Below are 14,549 nucleotides of genomic sequence, written 5' to 3' on the forward strand. Positions count from 1 at the left end.
AAAAAAAATAATAAAAAGAGAAGAGGAAAATCGCCGTGACACGGTGGTGAACTCCGGCCGATGGGAAGCAAAACCGAGCGCCGGTGAGCAGTCGACGAGTCACGGCAAACCAACAAATTTTTTTTGAGTTTTTTAGGGTGAGAATCGGACGAGCAAGAGAATGAGCAAAATGAGGAAAATGTGTGATATTTAAAACATAAAAATCTCGTGCAACGGACCCCGTTCCCACGTAACGGTCAGATTTTTGTGTGGTGCACAAGCCTTGACCGGTCAAAGATGCTTTTTGGCCGTTTTTCAGCCACTTGATTCCCGCGACACGGGATTCTCTTACCGTGTCACGGGAAGTAGCTTCCGCGTGACGGGGAGCTGTTGCCGTGTCACAGGAATATGTTTTCGTGACACGGTGGTTTTGTACGATTATTTGCGAATATTTTGACATTTTGACTAAGGTTGCACGATTTTTTTTTGCATAAATTGGACAGTTATTTTTCGCTGAAATTACGCGGAAAATTGTAATTGATACTTAAAGGGGACTAAGATTACCATTTTACCCCTAGCAAGCATCAAAGTCTATTTTTCGGCATTTTAAGCACCTAATATGGTCGGATAATCGACTCAAAGGTGTGAATCATCTGCGGCCCACGTTCGGGGATAATCGATCCATCATACACTTACAAATTTCAACAATCGTCGGCTTTCCTCAGGCTTGGAAAGCATTATCGGTGGATTTTTCTTCATGTATAGAAAACCGCCAAGTCGGCTTTCCTCAGGCTTGGGAAGCATTATCGGTGGATTTTTCTTCAAGTATAGAAAACCGCCAAGTCGGCTTTCCTCAGGCTTGGGAAGCGTTATCGGTGGATTTTTCTTGAAGTATAGAAAACCGCCAAGTCGGCTTTCCTCAAGCGTGGAAGGCATTATCGGTGGATTTCTTCAAGCATAGAATGACACCAAATTCGTTTGTCGACTTTCCTCAGGCATGGAAAGTATTATCCGGTAGGTTTCTTCAGGTTTAGAAAACTACCAAACTCTTCAGTCGGCTTTCCTCAAGCATGGAAAGCGTTTCAACAAATGTCACTTGGTGGATTCCTTCAAGCTTAGGAAGCTGCCAAATTCGTTCGTCACCAATACACTGGTGCCAAATACGTATTCCATCCCTTTACTCTTTTATCTGTAGAACTAAAATTTTTCTGCAAGTATCGGCGTATACAGAGTGATTTAGGATCGCAGAACGTCTTAAATCATTCTCTGTCCCTATCGGCTACTTTGACTATCGTTTTCGAAACTGACGTTTCTACAAACTCAGTCAAAGTAGGGGCTTCTGTAGACACCTAAAAATGTCTCCCCAAAACCAAACCCGATGATGAACAACCTTTCACCGCCACTATTGGTCGGGTTTAGTATTTAATCCCGAGAGTGCTTAAAAAATCGTATTTTATTAAATTCATATTTTTGAACAGTCCATGGATTAGTCTTGATGTTTGGTAAAAGCATAGTTTTAATTTCAGCCAAAATTTATTAATTAATTTTAGCCCAAACCTTTTTTATTTTATTGTTTTATTATTTATTTTTGGCCCAAACTCTTTATTTATTTTTATTTAATTATTTTAGCACGAATAATAAAAAGTCAGAAAAGGTCTGAAATTATTAATCGGCACTTAAAATGTCGAAGAAAATTAGGGTTAAAAATGTATTTAGACGGAAAAACAGGCTGGAATTTCCCGCGCCACGGCAGGTACCTACCGTGTCACGGGAATCCTTCCCGTCTGACGGTGGGATTTCCCGTGACACGGGAGGTCTGCCGTGACACGGGACATTCCTTGTCTTTTCCGCGTAAACACTTAACGCGTTTTTTATCCCGTTTTCTGAAAATTTCCCGCGTCACACCAAAAATGTACCGTGTCACGGGAAAGTGTACCGTCTGACGGTGGAGCTTCCCGTGTCACGGTACAGTTTGACCGTGTCACGGGATACTTTTTTAGGGTTTTTATCATTTTAGGGTTCCGTGTGCTCCCTCAGCACATTTTCCCTATAAATACCCCCTCATTTCTGATGTACGGGGGGCACCGAGTAATTCTCTTATTTTATTTTCTCTCTTCTATGCTTTAGCCTTAACACTAGGCTACCCTTTGCTACTTCAAAATTCCTTCTTCAAGTAATCAAAGGAGTTCATACTTCACTCGTGGTTCTGTCCTTAAGCCAAGGCGTGAAAGGTAGAACTGTTTGAGGGTTTGGCCCCAAAATCAACTTTATTTAATTTAATTTAATTTAATCATCGTTTTATTATTTCCTTGAAGTTACTAACTCGTTTATTATTTTGTAGTTGCAAACAAACAGAATCAAAGTAAGGATCATGTTCCTTTTATTTTTATTATTTTTCTAACGATTTTATGTTGTTGGAATTGTGATTAAATTGGTTCTAATATTAATGTTGTTCTATTATTTTTATGATCACCATATTGCATGTTTAAAGAGAATATGTAATTGAAAATCACGCCTAATAAGATAATTTGGACAACCGGTTTAGGTTCCTTTTTAATCTTGTTGTTAAATGAAGTCATCACCAATATTTTAGAATTATGTGTGCATTAATATTAAACCAATTTAGTTAAATAATAGTTTGGAGCGAATTGAATTATTGTTTATATGCCTTTGAGATCACAGGAATGCTTTTCAATATAAGAATCGAGTATAGGCCAATACGGGCGAATGTGACTCCATGACTCACTTCGTACCATCATCCCCGATCCTCCTTTCGTGGTTCCGAACCATATGGAGTTAGTAATCTCATGTATTATGAATGGGGTGTAACCTTCACGGGTCAATCGTTGTTGCCTATCGTTGTCCCTTATTGTGGTTGCCTTTTTATGATCCGTGAACGGTTTACAAGTTCCTTAAAAAAACTTGTTGGCGGCTCCCTACTTTTTTTTGTCCCTAATCGTTGTCCCTAATCGTATATGTCAATTCCCACTTCCTATGAGTGCCAAGAATATTCACCACATGCTTTTAACGTAGGCGCACTTCAAATGACGCCTACAATGAGCATCCTAATTTCATCTTTACTTCAACCATATATCTTCCGGCCTCTAATCCTGTCCCTATTATTCAAGATAATGATTTCACCTTTGTCTTTCCCTCTCATTATTTTTCTTCACCTCCACCTATAACTTCATATTCCCATATTTCTACTTCTCCTTTACCAAACATTGTTCCTGATCATGCTATTTTTCCTAATCACACAAATATTCAGCTTCCTGATCTCCAACTTTCTTATCCTAGAAATTCTACTAGACCCCATAAATTCCCTTCCAAGTTTGATATCTACCAATGTAATGTTGTTACCTTAGACAATCAATTTCATTGGTGTAACTTGGTTACTTTTGGCTATTTTTCTTCTTAACATAAGTGTTTTCTGGCTAACACTTGTGATGTTCATGAGCCTCTCAATTATCAACAAGCAGCTTCTAATCCTCTTTGGGTAGAAGCAATGGAAAATGAGATCACAGCCTTGGATAAGAATGGGACATGGGAACTTGTTGATTTGCCTAAGGGAAAGAAACCCATTGGATGCAGATGGGTGTTCAAGGTGAAATTAAAAGCAAATGGTGAACTGGAAAGATGAAAAGCTAGGTTGGTTGCCAAGGGTTTTAACAAGAATTATGGAATTGATTATGAAGAAACCTTCAGCCATGTTGTGAAGATGAACACCATCAAATGTCTTATTGTTGTTGCTATCAGCAAAGGGTGGCCACTATATCAATTGGAAGTTAACAATGCTTTTCTACATGGCACTTTGAAAGAGGAAGTCTACATGAGAGTTCTAGAAGGAATCCCAAATCCAAATAACAAGGTATGCAGGCTGAGAAAGTCCATATATGGACTAAAATAAGCATCTATATAGTGGTTTGAGAAATTTGTGGATTCTCTCCAGCTTATGGGTTTTATTCAGTCTAAAAATGACCACATGTTGTTTATCAGGAAGAGTTCTGGTTTAATTGTAGTGGCAACAATATATGTTGATGACATAATCCAAACTGGAACATATGCTTCTGCTATTTCATATTTGAAATCCAACTTACATCATTTATTCAGCATCAAAGATGTAGGAAAGCTTAACTACTTCCTAGGGATTTAGGTTGGGTATTCTGTTGATGGGGTGGTCCTAAGTCATAAGAAATTTACTAGGGAAGTCTATGAAGTTCCTTTGAAGATCAAGGCACCAACTCCTCTCCCTCTAGATCATAAATTACAGCAGGATGATGGTTAGTTACTTGAAGATTCAAAATACAGGTCCTTGGTTGGAGAGTTGAACTTTCTAACTCATACAAGGCTTGATCTCTCATTTGCAGTTCAAGCTTTGAGTCAGTTCATACATATGCCCAAAACTAGTCATTTTCATGCTGTAGTTCATACTTTGATCTATATTGCTCATTCTGAATGGGAAAGGATCTTACTGAGAGTTTCTGATGAGTTAAAGTTGCAAGCATTCTCTAACTCAGATTGGGCCATTTGTGCTGATTCAAGGAATCTAAAACTGGCTATATCTTGTTGCTGGGGGATTCTCCTATTACTTGGCATTCTAAGAAACAAAGCTTGGTTTCCAAGTCTTGTTTTGAAGCAGAATACAGAGCCATGGTAGCAGCGGCATCTGAGGTTACTTGGGCTATTAGACTCTTAGATGAATTGGGGGTGGAAAAGTTGAAACCAATCACTTTATTCTATGACAACCAGTCAGCCTTACATATTGCTAGAAACCCTGTATTCTATGAGAGGACTAAACACATAGAGATTGATTGCCTCTTTATTCGAGATAAAGTTCTTGAAGGGTCGATCAGTTTGGCTTATGTTCCAAGTGGATTACAACTTGCAGATTTGGTGACCAAGACTATTCCTTCTCTTCAGCCGCATTTTCTTCTTTCGAAGTTGGGAATGAATTATTCTCATCATTCACCTCCCAACTTGAAGGGAGGTATTGAGGCTTTGTGACTAACTCAGCAAGGCAGTTAGAGCCTTTTGCCACGTCACCTGAGTTTGTTACATTATGCCAGCTAGGACAAAGTTTGTTATAGCTCAGAAGTTTGTTAGAAATTTCTTCTAGATTATTCTACTTGTAATAGATGCTATATGTATCTCCTAAGCTGTAATATTTCATTATTCACTATAATAAAAAATAATCTAATTCTATTTATCCTTTTTCTCTATTTCATAACAAAATTAGTCGTGTTTATACTAATCCAAGTATGTTTTGAAAATTGGGATTTGAAAAGTGAAAACCATTATTTTTTCCTAAGTTTCATATTTTTGTTTTTAGCTTTCAAAAAATCTAGAAATTCAAAACAATAAATGATAGTCGTAACAAAGGGAGATATACTATACAATGAAGACACTCTACCATTTTATTTAAGTTAATTTTTTTTAAAAAAAGTATATAGGCTCGATATATATTAAATAGAAACATTTGTATAAAAAGAAGAAGGAAATAAAGTTCAAAATTATATTTAAATAATTTAATTTTTTACAAATTAAATAAGAACGTGTATATTATGTGGCTGGCCACACCGTGTTGCTGGTGTTACTTATTCAAGGAATACTACATGTTAAAGGGTTACTATCGGTCGGGGGTTACTTATTAGAGGGTTACTCGATTTGTTGTGAGTTGATAATAAGTAGCACCGACCACACGGTATAACCAGTCACATGTAAAATTTTGTGTTCAACTAATTAGATTATTTATGCTCTTAACAGTCAAAGACCTAAACCTCGAATTGTACTCCATGCCTAATAGTTAACACATTTGAATATATATTTACAATACATATATACTAATTCTGACTATAGGTTTTTAATATTATCATGAACTATATTATTGAATAGATATTACTATAAATTTTCATAATATTTGTTTTTTTTCCTACTATATTACTAAAATTTAATGACAAAAGCTAACGAACGCCTTTGGGGCAGATCTGCATTTAATTATATATTTTAAAGACAAAATAGGACATTGACATGTATGCTAAATTGGACTTATTTTAAAACACAAGAACCATTGAGTTATTGTTTTAAATCAGTTCCTTAACCAGAATAAAGAACTCATACCAAATAATAAAATATTCTATTAGATTAAATATAATTAAAGCAGGGGATAATCCCTAATACAAAGTAGAAGTACTAATAATTAGTTATGGTGGGATTTGAAATGGTTATCTTAGTAGGATTTGTCATTATGAATGTACGCGCCATTGTAAAGGGTTTAACTTTTCAAGATTCTTCCTTCTTTTTATTTTGCCTTTTTTTTTCTTTTTATTTATTTTTAACCTTTTTATTTATTTTTTTCATTTTTGTTTATATTTGAGCTAATTTCTCAAAGTTTCCTTTAATTCCAATTTTATTCTTTTTTTTACGTAGTATTTAAATTTTTAAACCTTCTTAACTCTGCCTCTCCCTTTAATATAGACTTTAATGTACAAATATGCTTCGTAATTAATTCAATACACAATGAGATAAAATTCAGATTATTGATTTCATAATTGTTAAAGTTTACTCTAAAATCACCTCTCTTTTTTTCCTTTTTCCTTTTTTTGAATACTCTAAAATCACTTTGAAAAATGTATAGGAGCTTAATTTTCTAATATAAAACTAGAGAAACTTAAGATTAGTCTATTTTATTTTATATAATTTAAATAAAACTTTATAATATAGTAAATAGTTTATCCTCGTATTATAGTTGCATATTAGTAAAAAAAAAAAATTATAATAGTTGAATATTAATAAAGTATTATTGAGACAAAACAAATAAAATCAAACAACACCGTGTTATATTATATATATATATAGAGAATAATTTCTTAATTAATGATAGTGACAAAATTCCAAAATAAATAAAAAAAAAAGAATCAAGGGAATTTTTTTTAAAAAGCAACTATAATATTTAAAATTCAACAAGTCTTATGAGTAGCCAATCACATTTTGTGGTCACATTTGTTCATAAGAATAATTAACATTTGTTAATATTAGTAACCTTAATTATTCATGTGTGTAACCTTAATTTGGCTATAAGAGTAACCCTTATAAATTATTATACAAATAACACCAATCTATCTATCTATATACTATACTAAAATAGGGTACACTAGCTCCATGCCTGACACATGTGCCTGTTTTTTTTTTTTTTTTTTTTTTTTTTTTTTTTTTTTGGTTATAAGTTATTACGTGTATATATATACTAAAACAGGGTACAGTAGCTCCATGGCTTACACTACACGTGTCCCAGTTTTAGTTTAGTTTATTTTTGGTTAAAAGTTATTACGTGTATTGTCAAAAAAAACCTATTCATATATATTATTGCATATTTTTACATAAGAATAGTATATTATAATACTTAATTTTATAGAGTACTACTTAATCTTTTCAAAAGAAAACACATGTCCCTATTTTAGTTTATTATAGTTTTTATTTTTAGTTAAAAATTGATACGGTGTATTTGTTTTTCAAAATTATTTTTCATAAATATTATTGCATATTTTTTCATAAGACAATATTAGTAAAGTACTTATTTTATGGAGTACTATATAATCTTTCTCAACTGTATATAGACATGTATAAAATCTTTGTCAAATATATATTTTATCTTTAACAAAAAAAACATACATTTTGATTTGTATTATTTTAATATAATTCCTTTCGTAAGCTCTTTATATTATATGTGTAGGATATTTTATACTTGAGTTAAATTAAATTTTTAAAAATATTTTCATACGTATTATAGTAAGATTGCAATCTATTTAAATTAAGAAACTATCTTAGTTCCCAATATACTAAGATTTATTTAATAAATATAAATACTATTATAATTAAAATTTAATAAATCAATTGACACAAAATTATGACTCTTATTTTTAAAGTTATGACATTGATCTTAGACTTAGCATTACTATACCCTACTAATTAGATTTGTCACGAATATTGTCTCTTTAAGCCTACATGAGTCAAAAGTACTAACTCTTAAAATATTCTCGAATACAGACATTACTATACAGTTGTTAGGTATAATTAAAATTAGTCACTAATCTAATAAGCAGACATAAGCACATAACTGACAATGATTTGTTACGAAAATCCTAATAACTTTTTTTTTTAACAAATATATAAATCCTACTGATAACTATTTATTATTATATAATAATCTTTATAGCCAATAAAAACATCTATCCTACATATATTAGTCAACTTTATATTACAATTTAGTATATAAAACTAGGTTAAAGGATGTTAACTAATTGTACTTTTGAGGACAATGATGGTTATAGGGTAGAATTCCTGTTAAGGGATAATAATGGAAGTAGTTCTTCCAACAAAAGGCAGAGATTGAGTATGAGAGAATTTTTTAGCTGTAATATTATTGATGTCAAGAAAGTTATTTGAGCAGTTTTTAGCTAATGTCTACCCTATGATTGAGGCTAGTAGATTTAACTACATTCGAACACATCAAAATAGTTGAAGTCAGAATTGTATACGAATTTTACCGATGCAGTTTTGAGAGGAGACATTGATACTTAATTTACAGGATTACGAATTGTCTTATCTTGGTCATTTACTGATAGTGTTGGATATATGATGCAAAATTTTTAGGATGCTATGGCTATATACATAAAGGTAGTATGGATATCTAAATCTATTTATCACATTTACATGCAATCCAAAGTGGCCAGAAATCACTAGATTTGTTGAAAAGATAGGACTTAGGGCCTATTCTCATACGATTATTTTCAAATCAGTTCAGCTCTAATAAGTTCAATTTAGTGCATTTCAGCTCCTAATAACCTTCTCTTATAAAATATTCATTTCAGTTCAGCTCAACTCTAATAATTTCAGTTCAGTTCAGTCAATGAGAACAGGAAGTGAACCTGGCAAATTTAATTTTAGTTTAGTAAAAATAATTTCATTTAAGCAAATATAAGGTGAAATGAACTGGGCTTAGAAGTTACTTTATTAATATAATAGGGGTTATTTTATTAGTGTCATAAGGGTTAATTACTCCGTTTTTTTACAAGCGGTCATATAGTGTGACTAGACGCACAGACTATATGTTTTAGCTTTTGTATTTGTCGTCACAGGTGATATGTAAGAGTGATATGCATTTTTTTTTATTATTTTTTTAATTTTTTGCATCTTTCATACGCATCTCTATATAAAAAAAAAAGATAGATAATCAAACAATTGACAAGTCTAAACAACGTTATGAGATAAAAATTTTAGGAAAAAAAAAATTATACTTCGTACTAAGCTTTTAATTAGCTTTTAATTTTAGACAGGTAATTTTTGGTTATAGAATGTGCAATAGGTGTGTGATGTTGATCAAGTAAATTCACATGTAATAAAATTAAGGTAGTAAGTGATGGAATAAAAAATCCTATTTTTCTAAGTTTCACGTTAAACTTTAAGTGTCTTAAGAGGCCATAGAGGAGAAAAAAGATATGAAACTATTTGTGATATACGAAGAACAATATATAATTATCACATTATTGTTATTATAATGGTAAACTTTTAAAAAAATATATTGAGTTACAGGATGGAGATAGTCATTTAAAAGACAATTTTTTTTATGTGGTTGGTCACACCGTATGACATGAGTTATTCGATTTTTTCGATCAAGGATTACTTTAGGGGTTCGGTTAGAAGTTACTTGAAGAGTCAGTTAGGGGTTAGTTAAATACTTGGTCATGGGTTATTTTAAAAGGTTACTCAGCTCGGTTAGGGGTTACTCGAGGGGTTATTTGGTCACGAGTTACTCGAGTTACTTGATCAGGGTTTACTTGACGGGTTTAGTTGGGGGTTACTTAAGTGGTTCGGTCTGGGGTTAGTTACTCGGTCATAGGTTACTTAAGGGGTTACTCGGTCAAGGATTACTCGAGGGGTTACTTGATCATGAGTTACTCTGTCAGGGGTTTACTTGAGGGGTTCGATCAAGGATTACGAGTTATTCGGTCAGGGGTTACTCGGTTAAAAGTAACTCAAGTAAATTCTGACCGAGTAACTCGAGCAACTCCAGCCACACGGTGTGACTAGCCAAATAGAAAAATCCTCCCATTTTAAAATGAGGGAAAAAAGTATGACTCTATTTTACGTTTATTGGCGCACTAAAGAAACAAATAATTACTAATATAAGAATAGTTGAGAGCGACAATTGTTCAGCTTGTCTTTTGAACAGATGTACAAATTTCAAAAAAGGCAAAGTAAAATATCATCTTACTTTTTGCCTTTTGAGTTTTTTGGGATGAAAATTCTTGATAATAAATTATAGTTCCTCCATTTATATTTAGTTGATACGTTTGATTTAGGCACATATATTAAGGAGATGAGAGAGAGTGAAAGATAATGAAAAAGTAAGTGGGGTAATTTGTAAATAGAAGGTAAAAAAGTTACCCAAAATAAAACATGTCAACTAAAAAACACTTCCTAAAAGGAAATATGTGTCAACTAAAAAGAAACGAAGATAGTATATAGTTCAATCTTAAAGAAAGAGGGAATTCATAGCTAACATTATTACTTCATAATACGGAGTATCAATTTTACATAGCTGGCATTATTTCGTTCTTTTACCGTAAATTGCGATAATCTAACACTGATTTTGATTTCACCGGAATCATGTCACAATTGTTGGGCCCGTATCACCATACGACCCATTACATCTAGGGCATCAATCCAAGACCAATAAGTCATCAAAGTACATAAAACGGCCTGATTGAAATAAACAAGGAAAGCAGCATCATACATATCAATCAAGGAGATACTTGCCAAAGATACACCTACAGAACAGGGAAGAAGATAAATCAGGAAGATCTTCTTCATTTTGAATATATTCCGAAGATATTTGTAAACCCTAAAGATCCCTAGGTATAAATAAGTGTAATTAGACAATTTCAGCATTCATGTACACACGCATACTCTAAATATAATAGAATTACTCTACTTTTATCTACGGAACCGCATCCCTACTGAAGAAGGAAGCTTGTCCTTGCTCAGTATTGTGTTTCTGAACTCATTCTCTTTACATAGTTGAATTCTTGTTGCTTACTTATTGCTTATTTGTTGTTCATCCATTGCTTTGTCAATCGTTTATATGCTTTTGGTAGTATGATTGTTATTACCCCTCAAACCTAGCAGATTCTCATATGACCTTGTTGAGATTTGCCTAAACAATTTGGCGCCCACCGTGGGGCTGCTAATCAATTAACCTACCAATTCGCCAAAAACCAAAACAAACACCATGACTGGGCACCAAGTACCCTTTACCATAGCCGAAATCAATGAAGGAATGAATGCATTCCGTCAGACCCTAGACCAACAAAAAAGCCAGATTGAAACACTGTTGGCCCAAAAGATTCAAACTGAAGCCAAACTCACCAGTCTCACCAAACAAAACGAAGCCCTTCGTAGCCAAATACAATCAGTGGCTTCTAAAACCATTAACACCAGAAAGAACATTGAGAGTATAGCCACGCAGCTTGATATGTCAGGAACTTTTCACACCCCTAACGGGGAAAAAGGATCTAACAACAGGGATGATACCCTGGATCTAGACTCTTTGGATGCAGGAACGCCCAAGAAGGATAGTCAGGAGAGAGCCGAAGAGGGAAAAGTAGAAAAGATGGTCAAGGAATACCTCAAGACAATCGAGGCCAAAATAGCCAAAATCCCTGGAATGCCGAAACCCATGGAAGAGGAAGCAGCAGATGGCTATATAGAATCCCCATTCTCAGAAGAGATCGCCATGGTAAAAGTCCCAAAGAGGTTCAGCACGCCCAATATGACTATGTACGATGGAACAACAGACCCTGATGAGCATGTGTCCCTTTACAAACAGAAGATGATGACAAGCTCAATCCCTAGAGACATCAGAGAGGCTATCATGTGCAAAGGCTTTGGAGCCACATTATCAGGTCCAGCTCTAACTTGGTTCATTAATTTGGATAACGGGACAATTCGATCTTTTGCAGGAATGGTAAACCTATTCAAGATCCAGTTCGCCAGCAGCAGGAAAATAGAGAAGCAGTCATCAGATCTCTACCGTGTCGTGCAGAGACACGGTGAATCCTTGAGGGATTATCTCAACAGGTTCAACATGGAAAAGATTGGGATACACAAGTGTGATGCTCCTACAACAATTGAAGCATTCAGAAGAGGGTTGCTATACCATAGCGAGCTCTATAAAGAATTGACCAAGTATCCCTGTACGACCTTCGAAGATGTGCAAGCCAAAGCTATGGCTCAAGTCAGATTTGAGGAAGACGCATATGCAAGAAAGACTCCCGAGCCAGATCGCCAATCAAGAAGGAACAACAACTTTCCCAGAAGGGATCATCGATTCAAGCTGTATCAGCGTTCTCGCTTTGACGAGGGAACAGTCAATGCTGTCGAAGAAGAATTTTCTGATTGGAGGGAGGATCCTAAACTCCCGCCTAAGTTACATGAGTATTGCTTTAACGTTAACCCTGCAGGAGTAATTAGGACCCTAAATAAGATGGGAGATACTGTGCAATGGCCCAGAAGGAGTGATAGGCCTGGAGAGAAGAAAGATCCATCCAGATGGTTTGATTTCCATTCAGATATCGGTCACACTACTGATGAATGTGTCGCGCTCAGGAAGGAAGTTGCATACTTGCTGAAGAAAGGCTACCTCAAAGAGCTCCTGTCGGATAGATCTAAAGCTTCAGGGAAGGAAAGAAAGTCTAAGCAAAGAGGCCCTCCTCCTCCACCTCCAATTGTCAAAACCATCTGTTTCATATCAGGAGGGTCAGAAGTATGCGGTTTGACATATTCAGCAGCAAAGCGACATGCAAAAGAGAGTAATAAAGATCAACCAGACAAGAGGGAGAAATCCAAAATAGACATCCCCATCATGTTTGAAGAGAGCGATGCAGTAGAGGGCCATCATGACGGTTTAGTGATCTCACTCCCAGTTGGAAACTGCATGATCAAGCGAATCCTGGTTGACAATGGAAGCTCTGCAAATATCATCATGCTGGACACCCTAAAACATATGAACATAGATGAAAAGAACATCGTCAACAAGTCAAAAATGCTAGTAGGATTCAGTGGGGAAACCAAAAAGACAAGTGGAGAGATTACATTGGCAACGTACGCGAAAGGGATCAATCTACAGGTCAAGTTCCTAGTAATCGATACTCTGTCCTCATACAATATGATTCTGGGCAGACCTTGGATACATGAGATGAAAGCCATCCCTTCTACATATCATCAAGTCATTAAGTTTCCTACTAGGTGGGGAATTCAAGAAATCAGAGGGGATCCTAAGGATGCTAAAGAATGTTACAAGATAGCACTGAAAGCAACATCTGCAGAAAAGAGTTCAGCATAGCAATCAGAGGGTCAGCTGGGCCAAGAAAAATTGAGCATATCAGAATAGCAGGAAGCTACGGAAGTCCAGCTGAACCCCATACACCCAGATCAAAAAGTCAGAATAGGATCAGAACTGAAGGCAGAACTCAGACAACAAATCTACGACTTCCTAGACGAAGAAAAAGACGTGTTCGCTTGGACCCATGAAGACATGAAAGGCATCTCCCCAAACGTAATCACTCACAAGTTGAACGTGGATCCAATGCATACACCAGTAAAAAAGAAAAGAAGGAAATTTGCGCTAGAAAGGAACAAGATTATCAATGAGGAAATTCAGAACCTACTGAAGGCTGGGAAGATCAGAGAGGTAAAGTACCCAGAATGGCTCGCCAATGTAGTGGTAGTCAGGAAGAAGAACGAAAAATGGCGAATCTGCATAGACTTTACAGACATCAACAAGGCCTGCCCAAAAGATCCGTTCCCTTTACCTCATATTGATGCCATGGTAGACGCCAGAACAGGGCACGAGCTGCTATCCTTCATGGACGCCTACAGCGGCTACAATCAGATCCTCATGCACAGGGATGACCAAGAGAAAACCACCTTCATTACTAGTCAAGGAATATATTGCTACAAGGTCATGCCTTTTGGATTGAAGAACGCAGGAGCAATATACCAGAGGTTGGTGAACAAGATGTTTGAAGAACAGATTGGAAACACAATGGAAGTTTACATAGACGACATGGTTGTTAAATCCAAGAAGGCAGAAGATCATGTCAAAGACCTTAGAGAAGCATTTTCCATCTTAAAACAGTACGACATGAAGCTAAATCCCACAAAGTGCACATTCGAAGTACAATCAGGAAAGTTCCTAGGATACATGGTCACACAAAGAGGAATAGAAGCCAGCCCAGAACAGGTCAAAGCCATCCTAGACCTGGAGCGACCAAAGTCCAAGAAGGATGTACAAAGCTTAACAGGAAAAATTGCGGCATTGAACAGGTTCATCTCAAAGTCTTCAGAAAAGAACAAAGCCTTTTACGAAGTATTGAAGAAGAATAAAGAATTCAAGTGGGAACGAGAGCACGACAAAGTATTTCAGAAGCTGAAAGAATACTTAGCCAACCCGTTGATTCTCTCCAAGCCCAAAGAAGGAGAACCACTCCAGTTATACCTCGCATTGTCTGAAG

General features: G+C 35.3%; 1 protein-coding gene across 1 annotated transcript; it reads left to right on the top strand.

Annotated features, from left to right (window-relative positions):
• Nucleotides 1–12,121: 12,121 nt before the first annotated feature.
• On the top strand, nt 12,122–13,378 carry LOC145643039 (uncharacterized). Its single transcript, XM_081694202.1, has one exon. It carries the CDS (start codon nt 12,122–12,124, stop codon nt 13,376–13,378), a length of 1,257 nt encoding a protein of 418 aa, XP_081550328.1.
• Nucleotides 13,379–14,549: the final 1,171 nt, after the last annotated feature.

Source organism: Chenopodium album, chromosome 8 (assembly GCF_948465745.1).
Source record: "Chenopodium album chromosome 8, dcCheAlbu1.1, whole genome shotgun sequence".
NCBI classification, from domain to species: domain Eukaryota; kingdom Viridiplantae; phylum Streptophyta; class Magnoliopsida; order Caryophyllales; family Amaranthaceae; genus Chenopodium; species Chenopodium album.